Here is a 13,287-nt window from a genome sequence, read left to right on the forward strand (position 1 = left end):
TCCCCCCTCCCATTGCTCTCTTTCTTTTGATTGATTGAGTTTATTTGTGAAGAATATCACAGGTTATGTGCGATACAATAGATTTAAAGAATACCTTGACAGGATAACCCATGAAAGCCGAAAGGCTTACAATTTATATACAATGTATTTCCAATGGGGTCCTGAAGCATATAATTCGTTAAATTATTAACTGCAGATTGCTAGGTTACATTGTACCTATGTTCTCCACCTCATTCACTGTCCTTCCCCCTTCTCCTCCCCCCTTCCCCCTTTTTCTGTCACTCCTTTCTTTTCTCTTTACTTTTCTCGGCTCCTCTCCCTTGTCTTTCTATCTTTTATTTTGATTCATGTATTATATTGATTTTATATAGATCTACCTTCTCTGTTAATTTTCTAGTTGGCTTTAATACAGTATATTCCCATCGATCATTTTAGTGATTAATTTTGATTTGTATGGGCTATTTTGTCTTCACATTTTGGGTGATAGGGTTGCTGAACTTTGGAGACCATTTTTTTAATTTTAAATAAAGGGCTACTTTTTTTTGCATCAAGCAATTTATGCAGGTCAGTATGCCATCAGTCTACATTATGTAAGATAGTGATTTGCTAAATTGTTTGAGGGAGATCTTGGGGCAACTCTAGATAAGATGGTCACCCCAGCGCATGTTATTTTGGAAATTTTAGGGGCCATTTGGGCCTTCGTGAGGGTGAAATTACCCATCGGCCTTCTTTTTTGTCTTATCAATTTCAATGTATCCCTTGAGCTGATGCCCTCATTCAATATTTGTCCTGGCAGCAAAAGATGTCCACGATAAACAACAAAGTTTTGTGTCAGTCACAAATCATATTTTAACTCTTATAATGTATCTTCCACTTTGATTAATGGCGTGAAATCCAATTACAGCAAGCCAATAAACAAGCAAATTTACAACATTCTCACAGACTTTTATCGGTCCTTGGTCATAGTCAAGCATTCTCATTAATTCTTATCCCGCTTAATAGATTTTGGTGTCAAATGACATGAAGTTTATTCACACGAGGAGTAGTTCAGACAAATGATAATAATCTGTAGTCAAGCATGCATGTACATGTACATTGTGTACAAAGTTCAGCCTCTCTCAGAACATGATATGATTAATTTTCTATTGCTCACATTAAAACACGCATGAACTTTTCAGCACTCGTCTCATGGAATTTATGCACCTGCAAGTATACTGTACCACAGTATGGATATTTTTTTTGTTTATTCATTTCAGATAACCTTTAATAAACAATATTCATCATGACTATAAATAGCAAATAGTGCTCAGCATAAATGGCGGCAGTATGATTCAATAATTGGATTGAAGCAGTATTAAGGAAATTGCACTGTATTTGATAGATTTGTTTACTGTAGATTTACTTCATCTTTTTCTCATTTTTTTCCATCTTTCCTCTTTTTCTGTTTTGTTTTCTCTTTTCCTGATTTGTTTTCTCTTTTCCCATTTCTCTTCTATTTTTTCATTTTTTGGGGTTGTGTCTTTTTTTTTCTGGAAACAGATTCTATGCATGCAGAGCACTCCTACACTAGTCTTTAATTTCTGTAATCTTTATTTCTTTTCCCTCTTCCTTCTACATGTATATACATTGTAATACAAGATGTTTGGACATGCCATGAACCCTTTGGGGTTTTTTTTCTAAGATTTTTCTTTCACTTGGGTGCAGAGGATTCATACGAAGAATTCACTGCTTAAATTTCTGCACAGGTTTTGTGTAAAAACTAAAAACTACATAATGTTGTTTGGTTTATTAATTAAACAATAAACTACATAATAACTACATACATCAGAAGAAATGATCAAATGTTCATATTCTTTTTCTCCTTATTACAAATTACAATATAACCCAGCATTTGAAGGCAATTTATCATTGCCTACATTTTTTGTATAACTAGAGCACATTTTCATTGCTCTGGATCGATATGATTAAACAATTCTACCAGGCATCATCTACATGTACATGTAATGAGAATAGCTTCAAGGACAGGATAAAACATTAATCAATTTTATGATGCCAATTGACTCCTGTTTTATTGAAATGTACATTGTACAAAGCCATCTCATTCTGATAGGGACTGACAGACTTTATTACATGTACATGTACATTGTGAATTTGTACTTAATCACAGAATTAATTTATAGCTGTGCAAGTTCTGCTATAGAAAGCACTTCACTTTAATATTAAAAAGCTAATAAATTTGTTCACTTTAATAAATTAGTTGTTTATTGGTTTTTATTTATTTAGATTTTTTTTAAAGGAATTGTAATGATTATTATTGTATGTAAGTACATTGAAATAGGTTCATACATTATTATAATCTGTATTGTTCCTAGTTATATATCTATTTTCATATTAGTGATTTTTTTTTCATTTTATTTGTTTACATGTACTTGCTAGTTTTTACTTTAAGTCAGTGGACACTTGACTGCTTCTTGAATTTGTTTGTTTAATACTGCAGGGTGCCTTTGTGAAGCAAATAAAAAAAAAATGAAAAGGCCAACCCTGCAGTGTGAATTAAATGAAACAAATAAATAAATACATGAAAAAAATTGTTAACTCGCAATTGTTTGAACCTATTCCACATCAAGAGTTTCCCTTTATAACAAAACAATCTTTTCTCTCCATGTACTTTCTATAGCTCTTTGCATTGACTGATCCAACCACCCTGTCACTGGCATGTGAATTTGGGACGCTTGGAGACCTATTTGGTATTGAGGATCCAGAGCTACGAGCGAAGACCACTGAAGAACTATGTGCCCTGACCAGGGAGCAGTATACAGAAATTGCTCAAGAACTCCTCACGCACATAGACCCCTCAGCAGTTGCAGCACTGGTAAGACTTTGCCACGTCAGGAATCATTCTACTTGATTTGAATTAATGAAACTATCAAACAATCAACCAATAAACAATCATTTAGTCAATCCATCAATTAATCAATCAATCAATCGTCTATCATCAATCAATCAATCAGGTAGTCAGTCAACCAACCAATAAATCACAATCAATCAATCAACCAATTAATCAGTTAGTCAATCAATCAATGAAGCAATCAATTAATTCATCCATCCATCCATCAATCAGTCGAGCAAGCAAGCAATCAGCCAACCAATCAAGCAGTCAATCAATCAATGATTTAAATTAAACCAACCAACTATTCAAATCAATAAAATCAAGAAGAGCCCTCATCCTAAAGTAATTAAAACTCAAGATGGATTTCTCATGGAAGTATGTGCTTAAGAGTTGAAATGATTTTGCCCTATTGTGGATCGCATAGTCTGTTTGTATATGTCAGGAAAAGTAAAAATGACAAAAATTGCCTTTGAATATGAGGATCTACCAAAAGTCAAGACTGTTTTTCTCCTAACCCCTATTTTATACATAAATGGATGACACATCCGGAGGAAGGGGGGGGGGGGGTCAAGTGTCTTGGTAATCCCATGTCAGACAATGGGCTGGACATTTTATTCATTAAGCTACCTTACTGTACATTGTAACAAGCTTGACCCAGAAAATGTTGATTGAATTCCTTCCAAAGTTTTGTTTGTATATCCTGGCAACGAACCCGGAACAACCCATATGATGGAAATTTACCATGTCCGTTTTACTATCATTGACACTTCCTTTTAACAAACTCTACCATATTCCTAGAATACATGTACATGTACTTGTTTAATGATGGCTATTTGTTCTAAATACCTGTACATATATTAAAAACAATTGTTAAATTTCCCCTTTCTGTAAGGTCTAGAGAGAGACTAGCAATTATTCAGATAATTATCAATCATTATTTCTGAATATGAATTCTACACTTTTGTGTCTTGACTATTGTGTTCATTTCTGCACTTCATTAATAAGACAAGGCAGAAATTATATGAGAAAATGAAAGTGTTTAATCACATTTTTTTTACAATCTCGAAGCAGGAAAAATGGAATGCATATACACGTCAATGTCATTTCATATAATAATTAAAATTCATGTGAAAAAGTTTAGAGATGACTGCTTCAGCTCACGCATTCTGTATTCATAATTTCTATACAGGGTATTGTTTAAGGAAAAAAACACAAAACCTAAAAATACCATAACTTTATTATTCTGCTCCCAATCTTTATGAAATTTACAGTGTTTTACTTTAATCTTTAATACTCTATTCATTCGAACACATGTGATTCTTTTCAACCTGCCCTACTCCTTTTACTTTTCTCTTTTTCCATTTACATAGACGGGTTCTTCATCAAATAGTACTTCTACAGGTAAGAAAGTTTGTTCATATCAATCCAACATTCTATGATGATAATATGAAACAAAAATATCAAATAATTTTAGCAAATTAGCAGTTGCTATAAATTGGAAATGTTAAACCATCAATTAGTTGTACAATTGATTGATTGATTTATTATGGTACAGGGCTCTTGTCAGACTATGCATGTATCCTACTCAGTGTGTGTTTGAACAATTGATATTGTACTCATGATAATGTGAAAATGCCTAAAACCAAATAAACCTGTAAGTAGTGTTGCCATTAATTTGCAGAATACAAAAAATGGTGTTATTATCTTGTGTAAAAATTGAAATCTAATGTTTTTTTGTTTTTTTCCTCATAGGATCTGTCACACTGTCCGATATTTTGACGGACCCTGCAGCTTTCGAAGAACTTTTAAACAATGACCTGGGGATTAATCCTAATGTGACTGAGGAGCTGATCAACACCCCTATTAATCCTCGAGAGGTAAGATCATTGATTTCCTCTTTATTAATGTTTGGCCTTTTATTATTTTTTTTTTGGGGGGGGGGTTGATGGAATGTTCTATCAAGGAGTATACAAAAGAGTGCAATGAATTCCAAAACATTAACATGTCTATAAAAGAGGAATATTTGAAAATGAGCTCAAGAATAAGAATTTTGTCATGGGGGAAGAAGGTTTATATTAATTCTAAGAGAAACATCTGATCGGAGCTTCTCAGTAATTATCATTATTCCCGGTTGCTGATACACTGACGTCCAGCCAATTGCGCGGTAAATTTATTTATTTAAGCTATTAGTGCTCCTGTTTTATGTTTATCAAAGTCTGCTTTATATTAAAAGCCATGATGTTCAGCCATCTTCATGTTTATTGTATTATAAGATGTTTTGCTTTCATTTTCTTAAACTCTGCTTGAACAAAGACATCACATCCAGCCAACTTCGCATTAAATTATGAATGTTGGTTTCATGTTTTGTTTGAACTTGGACAACACCATTTGAAGCCAATTTCAAGTTGAATTTATTAATGTTTCAGTTTCATGTTCATCGAGCACTGCTTGAACAAAGAGATCTTGACGTCAAGCCAACTTCATAATAAATTATCAATAATATTTGTTTCATGTTTTCAAACCCTGTTTGAACTTGGACAACACCATACTCTGTTTGTCTTGATGATCACTTCTTGGTGTGGAACTTGATAATGGTAATCCCATAGACAAAGTCAATCTAATCTGAGATGATTGTGTAGACAGTAATCTATGTATGTCAATACAGAGACTCTGGCATGCAAATCTTAGCAGGAGCTTTATGGGGATATAAAAGCAAGGAATCCTCTTAATGCGCCGTTTTAAGAGGTGGCATTGGATCTTATGACGCATCGTGTTTTTTTTCCGTTTCCGTCTCGATGGTTTTGTTTTTCTCTGGTTTTATTTCATTAGTTCATTCCTCTTCTCTTTCCATTCTATTCCTCTCTTGTCATCTTATTAGTATTCTCACCAACTTGTCTTTAATATTGGGTGCTCTGTTTCTTAGTCAATTTCATATATTCTCTCCGGATCCCCCTTTGTTTAATTCAATTTTTCCTCAGTTGTCTTCGTTCCAATCCCATAATTCTTTGTTTCTGCACGTATCTCTTCAAAATCTAAAAAGAGATAATGTTGAGTTGTTTTTAAATATTTTACTACACTGTAAAAGTGCCTTTAAACACAAATTATTTACCTATTTGTTTTGTTGGTTTTTTTTTTAGTAGATCTACATGTATTTCTTTATTTCTCCGTGGTTCAACAGTTAACATGCAATGATCATGAATATATTAGCAAAAAGGAGATGATGAATTACTTGTAATTGTACTATTATTAAAGGAATGTTTTTGAACCACCATTTTGTAGTTTATGTAGGGGTAGAGTACATGTTTATGTAGCCTTTTTTTTTTTTGGGGGGGGGGGGAGGTATCAGGAAAAAAAAGCCCTTATAACTTTATTCATGTTTATTTAATAAATAGGTAAAGTTTAGCTGATTTGGCAGGGGTGTGAACTGTGATTGTTTACAGACAAACATTGCTCAATTTTATGCTTATATGCTGTGTAATGTTATTTTGGTTCAAGTCTACATCAAGCCCTGAAATCAGACTTTGACACTAAACTGAGAACATGAATATATACGTGACATATCTGCATGTTTAAGTGACAAAGGGACATAAAGTGACTTTCAGATATGCCTGTCACGTGGTGCTGTAATATGGGCTAGCATTTTTAGGGATAGGGGATGATAAGCTACAGTGAAACCTTTCTATTGTGACCACCCAAGCGAAACAAGAAATGTGTCCTTATGGACAGTTGGAATTAAATTGCAAATACATGTATGGTATAGACTCAGTCTTCTATTAACATTCCCAAGCACATACATGTACATGTACATGCATGTAAATATATGAAATCCAGCAATGAAAAACGTTTCAGCCCACAATTTTGTGACCTTGCCAAAGTCAGGCAATGATGTTTACAAAAATTACATTGCTTATCTGTGGTTAATGATGATAATTTTTATCTTCTCCATTACTCCTTGTGTCAGATATATAGATAGTTGATGAATAGAAAGAAGATGAAAGTATTGATACAGTATGTTTTATTACATTTTATTACATGTTTCATTGCAGCTTCAACTGTAACTTCAAGGTAGTCAAATGCATGATACTCAATGCAATGAGAGTGCTCTGGGTGAGATCAGTCGACCTCAGAACCCTGACATTTTTTACAATATCAGAAAAGTCCGCTGTACCCTGACTACTAGGCAACTAGATGAAATAAAATCAAGTTTAAAACATGAGTACCTGTTGTTATCTCTCATTTCAGCTTCAACTGTTGCTTCAAGGCAGTGGAATGCATGATACTGTATGCAACGAGACTGCTCTAGGTGAGATCATCCAACCTCAGAACCCTGAGGATCTGGATGATATCAGCAAAGTCCTTTGTAACCTGACCAGTAGCCAACTGGATGAGTTCTCGAAGGATCTCTGGCAGTCATTGGACAAACAGAAATTTATTGATTGGGTAAGGTCATTGATTGTCTTTTCGTATCTTGTATATTGCCGCCGATGTCTGTACATCCTTAGAAAAATGCATTATATTACAGGAGTTCACACGTAATAATGAATTGTTAAAGTTCCATGCTGCTTGGTAAATCATATACAAAAAAGTTTGATTGATTTATTTTGATTTTGTAATAATTAATTGTGTTTTAGTTTAATCAATGAAAATTTGAAGAAAAGAGAAGCAGATGCATTAAAGAGTATTGTGAAAACACAGTGTAATTTAAAATAAATTAATGCAATACATTGTGATACGTACATGTATGCCTGTCTATTCTGATATCTAGTAGAATACATTGTATATAAATGTCTTGTGTGTAAAGCACTGTATTCAACATTTTTCTTTCTTTTGTTACTTTCAGGCCAGGAATAATTCAGATATACCATCTAATGTTTATGATGACATCAGACAAATCATGCAAGAGGTGAGATATGATTCAATCTCACTATTGCCAAGGACTTGAATTACTTTAAGTTGACTACTTGCTGCATGTTACACTTTGTATCGTTTTAAGTATTACACAGAAAATGTGGTACATGTAGATGTTATGTTTCATTTGAATATACACCACTTGTAGAGATTACATTTGAATTTTTGTGTGTGTGCTCTTTCATTTTTAAGAACCTCTTTTCTTCCCTGACGATTCATAAATCATTTTTATACAGTCAGAGATCGCTGTATTGTGATGATAGGCGAAGCATGCCATCACAAGGAGTGAAAGGAAGGAAAGAGGTTGCAAGTGACAGATGTCAGTTTGCAATATGCAATCAATTGTACATGTATAATTCGTCAAGTGCATAACCCAGTGTACTTTCAAATTGTGTTGGGAGCCTTACATGATAGCATTCCTCTTATTTGGTAAAAGTTTTAAAGGGGAATCCAGCCCTGGCCATAAAAAGTTGTGTTGGGAAGGAGAAAAATTAATTAAACAGAATGGTGAAAGTTTGAAAGAAATCGGACAAGCAATAATAAAGTTATAGCAGCTTTAAAATTGAGATCACTAATACTATGTAGATTTCAAATTGGCAACTCTGTAAGTAAATTATGACAAGGGGCAAGGACAACTTTCCCATAGGCCATGTACTTTATTATCAGGGATTTGTGGTTTTCTCCTATTAAAGTACCCATTCCCCTGGGGAAGTAATCTAAATATAACCCAGGTAGTACATGTATATTGTTTTTATGTCCTCACGAAAGAAAAATATGATTTGAAATAAAACTTTTGGGAAAAATGACATTTTAGCCAAAATATGTATCGGAGTATATGGAAGAGTAGTCCTTGCTTTACATCACTATGACATCCCATATGCGGTCATTTTGAAGTCTCCATGGGTATAGTGATTACCAATATTTACAACTTTAAAAAAATTATAACTTTCTTGTTATTTCTTCAATATTGTTCAAACTTTCACCTATCAACTTGTCTGATTTTTCTTTTCCTTGTAAAAACAAGATTTTATTTGGGTTGGATTCCCCTTTAAATGCCTTTCATAATAGATGCAGCACCAACTTTCATTATCAAGAGGGTCTTGTGGGCTGGCCACTTTTTCCTAAGGCATACAAGATAGCACAGGTCATGAGTAAAGAATTAAAAAAATATGGTACTGTTCAAGTGACCAATGAATCCGAGGTGCATGGAAGAATAGGGGTTAATCAGTAAAACTTTAAGAGAGATCCCCATAAAACTAGACTCTTTAAATCGTGTCTTGTTTTTTTATCATTTTAAAAGAGAAACACCATGATTAATGCATGGTGTTGAACCAACTGTGGCTGGTCAGTCTCTCAGTGGAGCGTTTCATGGAAGGAATTGTCAGACGTTTTATGGGACAAGTCTTGTTTCATCCGACAGTTGCCATAGTAACAGTGCTTCTCCGCCCATCAAAATCAAGGAAAGTTGTGAGATCCGACAACTTGTCAGACAAACATGTTGATGAAACGCTCCCTGAGTATTGGTAGTTAGTGACATCACAATAAGGGCCAATACACAGTGAGTGACTTCATGATAATGGCTCAACTTGTAATTAATATGAAATATTCATGTGGTCTTCTTTCTTGCAAACCTTCACTTTCCACTTTAGATTCGAGAGCTGGAGAGTTTCAAGAACCTGACCTCAGAGATTGAGGATATCCTCAAGAACAACGACACGGGCAAGCTCATCTGCGGAGACCTGCCCTTCCTGGGCTTCAGTGTGCCGAGTTTTGAACAGGACGCCCAGGAGCCCCCACCGCCCCCAGCAGGACCAGGAGAAGCCCTGGAGCCTGTGGATGCCCTGGAGCCGGAGGAGTCCGTAGATCCAGTAGATCCCCCGACGTTCCCTCCCATATCCGATGATCTGGGGAACAGAGATGACAATGGTAGGCCTACATGTATGTATGCAAACGATAAGGTTTTGGCATTGATATGCATGGCGCATCTAAGAAAAAGCTTTGTGATTGATCATCCAGTTGATTTGTGCACTTGATTGTCCATGATGATCACACTAATCAAGCATAAATATGAGCGAAACGATCAAGCTCTAAGCTTTGGGATACAGGGCCTTTGAAGTATCTCAGTTCAACATGCATCCATTCTCGCAAAGTGAGATACTATCCCTGGTACAGTACGATGCCTGTGGCTTGTCGTTCTCCTACAAACAGGCTCAGGGAACGCCAAACAGACTCAGTACATCCTATCACTCTTACCTCTCATACAAAGAAACCTACTCTACTCCTAACACCACCACTGCGAGGCAGATTCTGACAAAATCTTATTTATATCTTACCTTCAGATACTATCCCAGGTACGGAGCGATGTCCTTGGCTTGTCGATCTCCTACAAACAGGCTCAGGGAACACCAAACAGACAGAGTACATCCTATCACTCTTCCTACCTCTCATCCAAGGCTACATCTTCTACACACCCAACACGACTGCAACCAGGCAGATCATGGAAAAGGTAATGAAGAACAATGAATTAATCGGCTTACCTCTGTTAAGTGTTCAGTCAAACATGCTTCGGCAGCCACCTGTCTATTTTAAAAACCTGTATTCAGTGGCCATCAAATTTATCTCCCATTGGAATAGGATATGTGTTATAGATAAAAGCCACCTGTGGCCACATTGGTTACCTTTTCGGTAGGTCCAGGCTTGACTGTAGTCTGAATTTAATGCTGATTCGCTTTATGCGAAGATACCTCTTCATGCAATTCTTACAAAACTTCACTTGGCACAGCCAGAACGGTTTATTGGACAATATCAGTGTGAATTTTCATTTTGAGTTGGCTTGTTCATGATAGGCGATTGTATTGCACAAAAACGCTTGCTTAAGGCCCATTTAGTACGGGATATCCCATTGCATTTGCACATTGAGTTCAAAGTTTAGATTCAAACTGGCACATCAAAGAGAATATACAAATCATTTCATTGAAGTAATTTTGAGAGATACTTTTGGATCAGTTTGCTTTTGTTTTTCATTGGCTGTCATGAAGCCCTGCCATATAGAATCTCAGGTATAGGGTCCAGTGCTATGTACATGTAGCATCGTGAATGACTTTAATGGCATTCTGTATGAAACATGCAGATTTGACTGTTTAATTTATTATTCATCTGTTTGATATAGGCTGATGAGATGTTCAACAGTTTGAGAGATATGAAAGATTTAGCAGAGAAATGGACGGAAGTATCACCTTGTATCAGAGTAAGTATTGTTAGAATTAAGCTTTTGGGGAGTAAAATCAGTCATAGGCTTTCATTCCAATAAAATAGTACTCAATTTCATTTTATTAAATGTGTGATATAAACATTTCATCCTGGCTTTTACATTAGAAATTAAAGTAAAAATTCCAAGCATGGACATAACAAATAATGAACAAAATATTGCAGCTTTGATTTTGTTGGATCATTTAGTTAGACACACCCTCTTACTGTCTGTGTGAACAGATTTATGTATTGACCGATAGTAATAGGCATTTGTATAGCACCATCTATCTAGAAACAATCTATTCCGAGGCGCATTGTTATTATTATTACCCCACATAAGGTGAAATAAAGAGTTGAATGTATCTTGAAGAATATTTACAGAATTCGAGATGAAATATTAAAAGTTATCTCTCAAAAACAATGATGGCCTTTTACACTTTAGACTTCTGATCTCCATCAGAATTTATACGGAGATCATGAGGTCTTAATAGCTATAAAGCTAAATAGGTTACTTCTTTACAAGAAGAAGAGGCACTTTATGACTCCGGATGAAGACTCCCCAAATATATTTTTGATATCCATCTGTTTTACCTTCTATCCAGGCTTTCGTTGAAAACCAGGACCTCCGTACCATGGCCACCTGTTTGAACCGATCCAGCGAGGGCCTGCCCCCTTTCCCTGACAATCCACAAGATCTCCTACCAGTCACGGCGCTTCCAGGGGGCATCCCTCTACCCTCCAACTTCTCCACGGTGGTGCCTCCCACCCTCCGGAACAACTCTTTCCTACCGGACCTGTTTGGGAACAACACAGAGGATATTCTGAACCTCCTGGACGCCATGGACAGCTTGGCCAACACGACACTTGTGATTCTGAAGGTGAGTGTTCCTAGAGCTGCTGCATGTTCCTGGGTAGCATTTCATGTAAAGATAAGTCCGTGATTTTCGCAGACTGATTCACTCTCAGCCAATCAGATGCAAGGATTTGCAGGAGCTTGTAGTAATAGCCAGTGAAAATAATTACCAATTGTTTCATGAAATTTTCACCTGTTTTAGTTACATAATGATTAAAATATGTAACGGTTTGGTTGACGATTTTGCCAGGTTGTCGGATGGGCTTAGCAACAATTGGTGGGTTTGCCTGTTTACACTTGGCTAAAATTACAATCTAGGCCCAGAACATTTCGGGAGTGAAGGCTTATTTTATATTTGTCAACATTGTATGCATTATTCTGAATGTTTATATATACACAATGTATTTTCTTGTATTGCTTATTGTAAGTGCATGCATTTTCTTATTGAGATGCCTATACTCCTGTTTGGTTGTCTTAAGATTAATCTTCTAAATCTTATCTTACATCTTATTTTACCTTAATCATAATAAAAATGATAATAGATAGAAAATAAAAACAGGTTTCTACAAATGTACAATGATCATTGAATTGAAATAATTAAAAGCAAATATTCAAATTTAAGAGATCAGATTTTTCCTCTGAATTAAAATTGACTCAATCTTTCTTTTAACAGTGCTTTGAACTTGACAGATTCCGTCCATACAAGAGTGAAATGGATCTTGTTGACGATGCAAAGATTCATATTGAAAATTTCACATTCTGGGCCGGTAAGTAATACAATTCCTGTTCAGTACTGCTTCTCGATCTATTCCTATTAGATGTATTAGATGCATTTAACCTCGGTCATGTACTCTAAATATAAATCTTTAGACTAGTGCTATAAAGTTGCCTGCTTTGTGGAAAATCTTTGAAAATTCTGGATCACTGAAATTACCTCCTGAAAATTGCACTGTGATGAATAAAAAAAGTTGTAAAAATCAAGTTAATCAAAGATGAAATAAGAAATATTAGCTCTTTTAAGTGGATGACAATGTTTAGAAGCAAAACAGCTTTATGTGCATGTACAATAAATTTTACTACTGTACATTTGTCACATATCATAATTTCTATCATAAAAATTGTCAGTTATATTTCTCTAAAAGCGTAATGCCTTTTACTGGCACATTAAACGAGACCTTTTCAGTAGCTCATAACATAACAGTAGATATAATTTGCCCTTGAAAATAAGTTTTTCAAACAAGAGTTAGATTTACACCTTTTCTATCTTTCCGTTATCTGTGTGTACATGAGCAGTATAAAGTTCATAAAGTCAAGAACTAGTCAAGAACTTGAGTGAGAAACTAGTGAGTTCATTTTATTTTATAGGTTTATTTTTTTCATCTCCGCC

At 35.2% G+C, this 13,287-nt stretch overlaps 1 protein-coding gene across 2 annotated transcripts in view; it reads left to right on the forward strand.

Annotated features, from left to right (window-relative positions):
• LOC129270858 (phospholipid-transporting ATPase ABCA1-like) overlaps positions 1-13,287 on the forward strand; it is a 67,451-nt gene that overhangs the window by 16,092 nt on the left and 38,072 nt on the right. For both annotated transcript variants that reach the window (XM_064106841.1, XM_064106842.1), the window contains exons 5-14: positions 2,678-2,872; positions 4,261-4,291; positions 4,643-4,767; positions 7,133-7,330; positions 7,731-7,793; positions 9,448-9,724; positions 10,138-10,304; positions 10,968-11,045; positions 11,650-11,925; positions 12,574-12,667. In XM_064106841.1, coding sequence (XP_063962911.1) covers positions 2,678-2,872; positions 4,261-4,291; positions 4,643-4,767; positions 7,133-7,330; positions 7,731-7,793; positions 9,448-9,724; positions 10,138-10,304; positions 10,968-11,045; positions 11,650-11,925; positions 12,574-12,667 — 1,504 coding nt within the window. The remainder of the gene's footprint in view (positions 1-2,677; positions 2,873-4,260; positions 4,292-4,642; positions 4,768-7,132; positions 7,331-7,730; positions 7,794-9,447; positions 9,725-10,137; positions 10,305-10,967; positions 11,046-11,649; positions 11,926-12,573; positions 12,668-13,287) is intronic.

This window comes from Lytechinus pictus, chromosome 11, assembly GCF_037042905.1.
Source record: "Lytechinus pictus isolate F3 Inbred chromosome 11, Lp3.0, whole genome shotgun sequence".
NCBI lineage: Eukaryota > Metazoa > Echinodermata > Echinoidea > Temnopleuroida > Toxopneustidae > Lytechinus > Lytechinus pictus.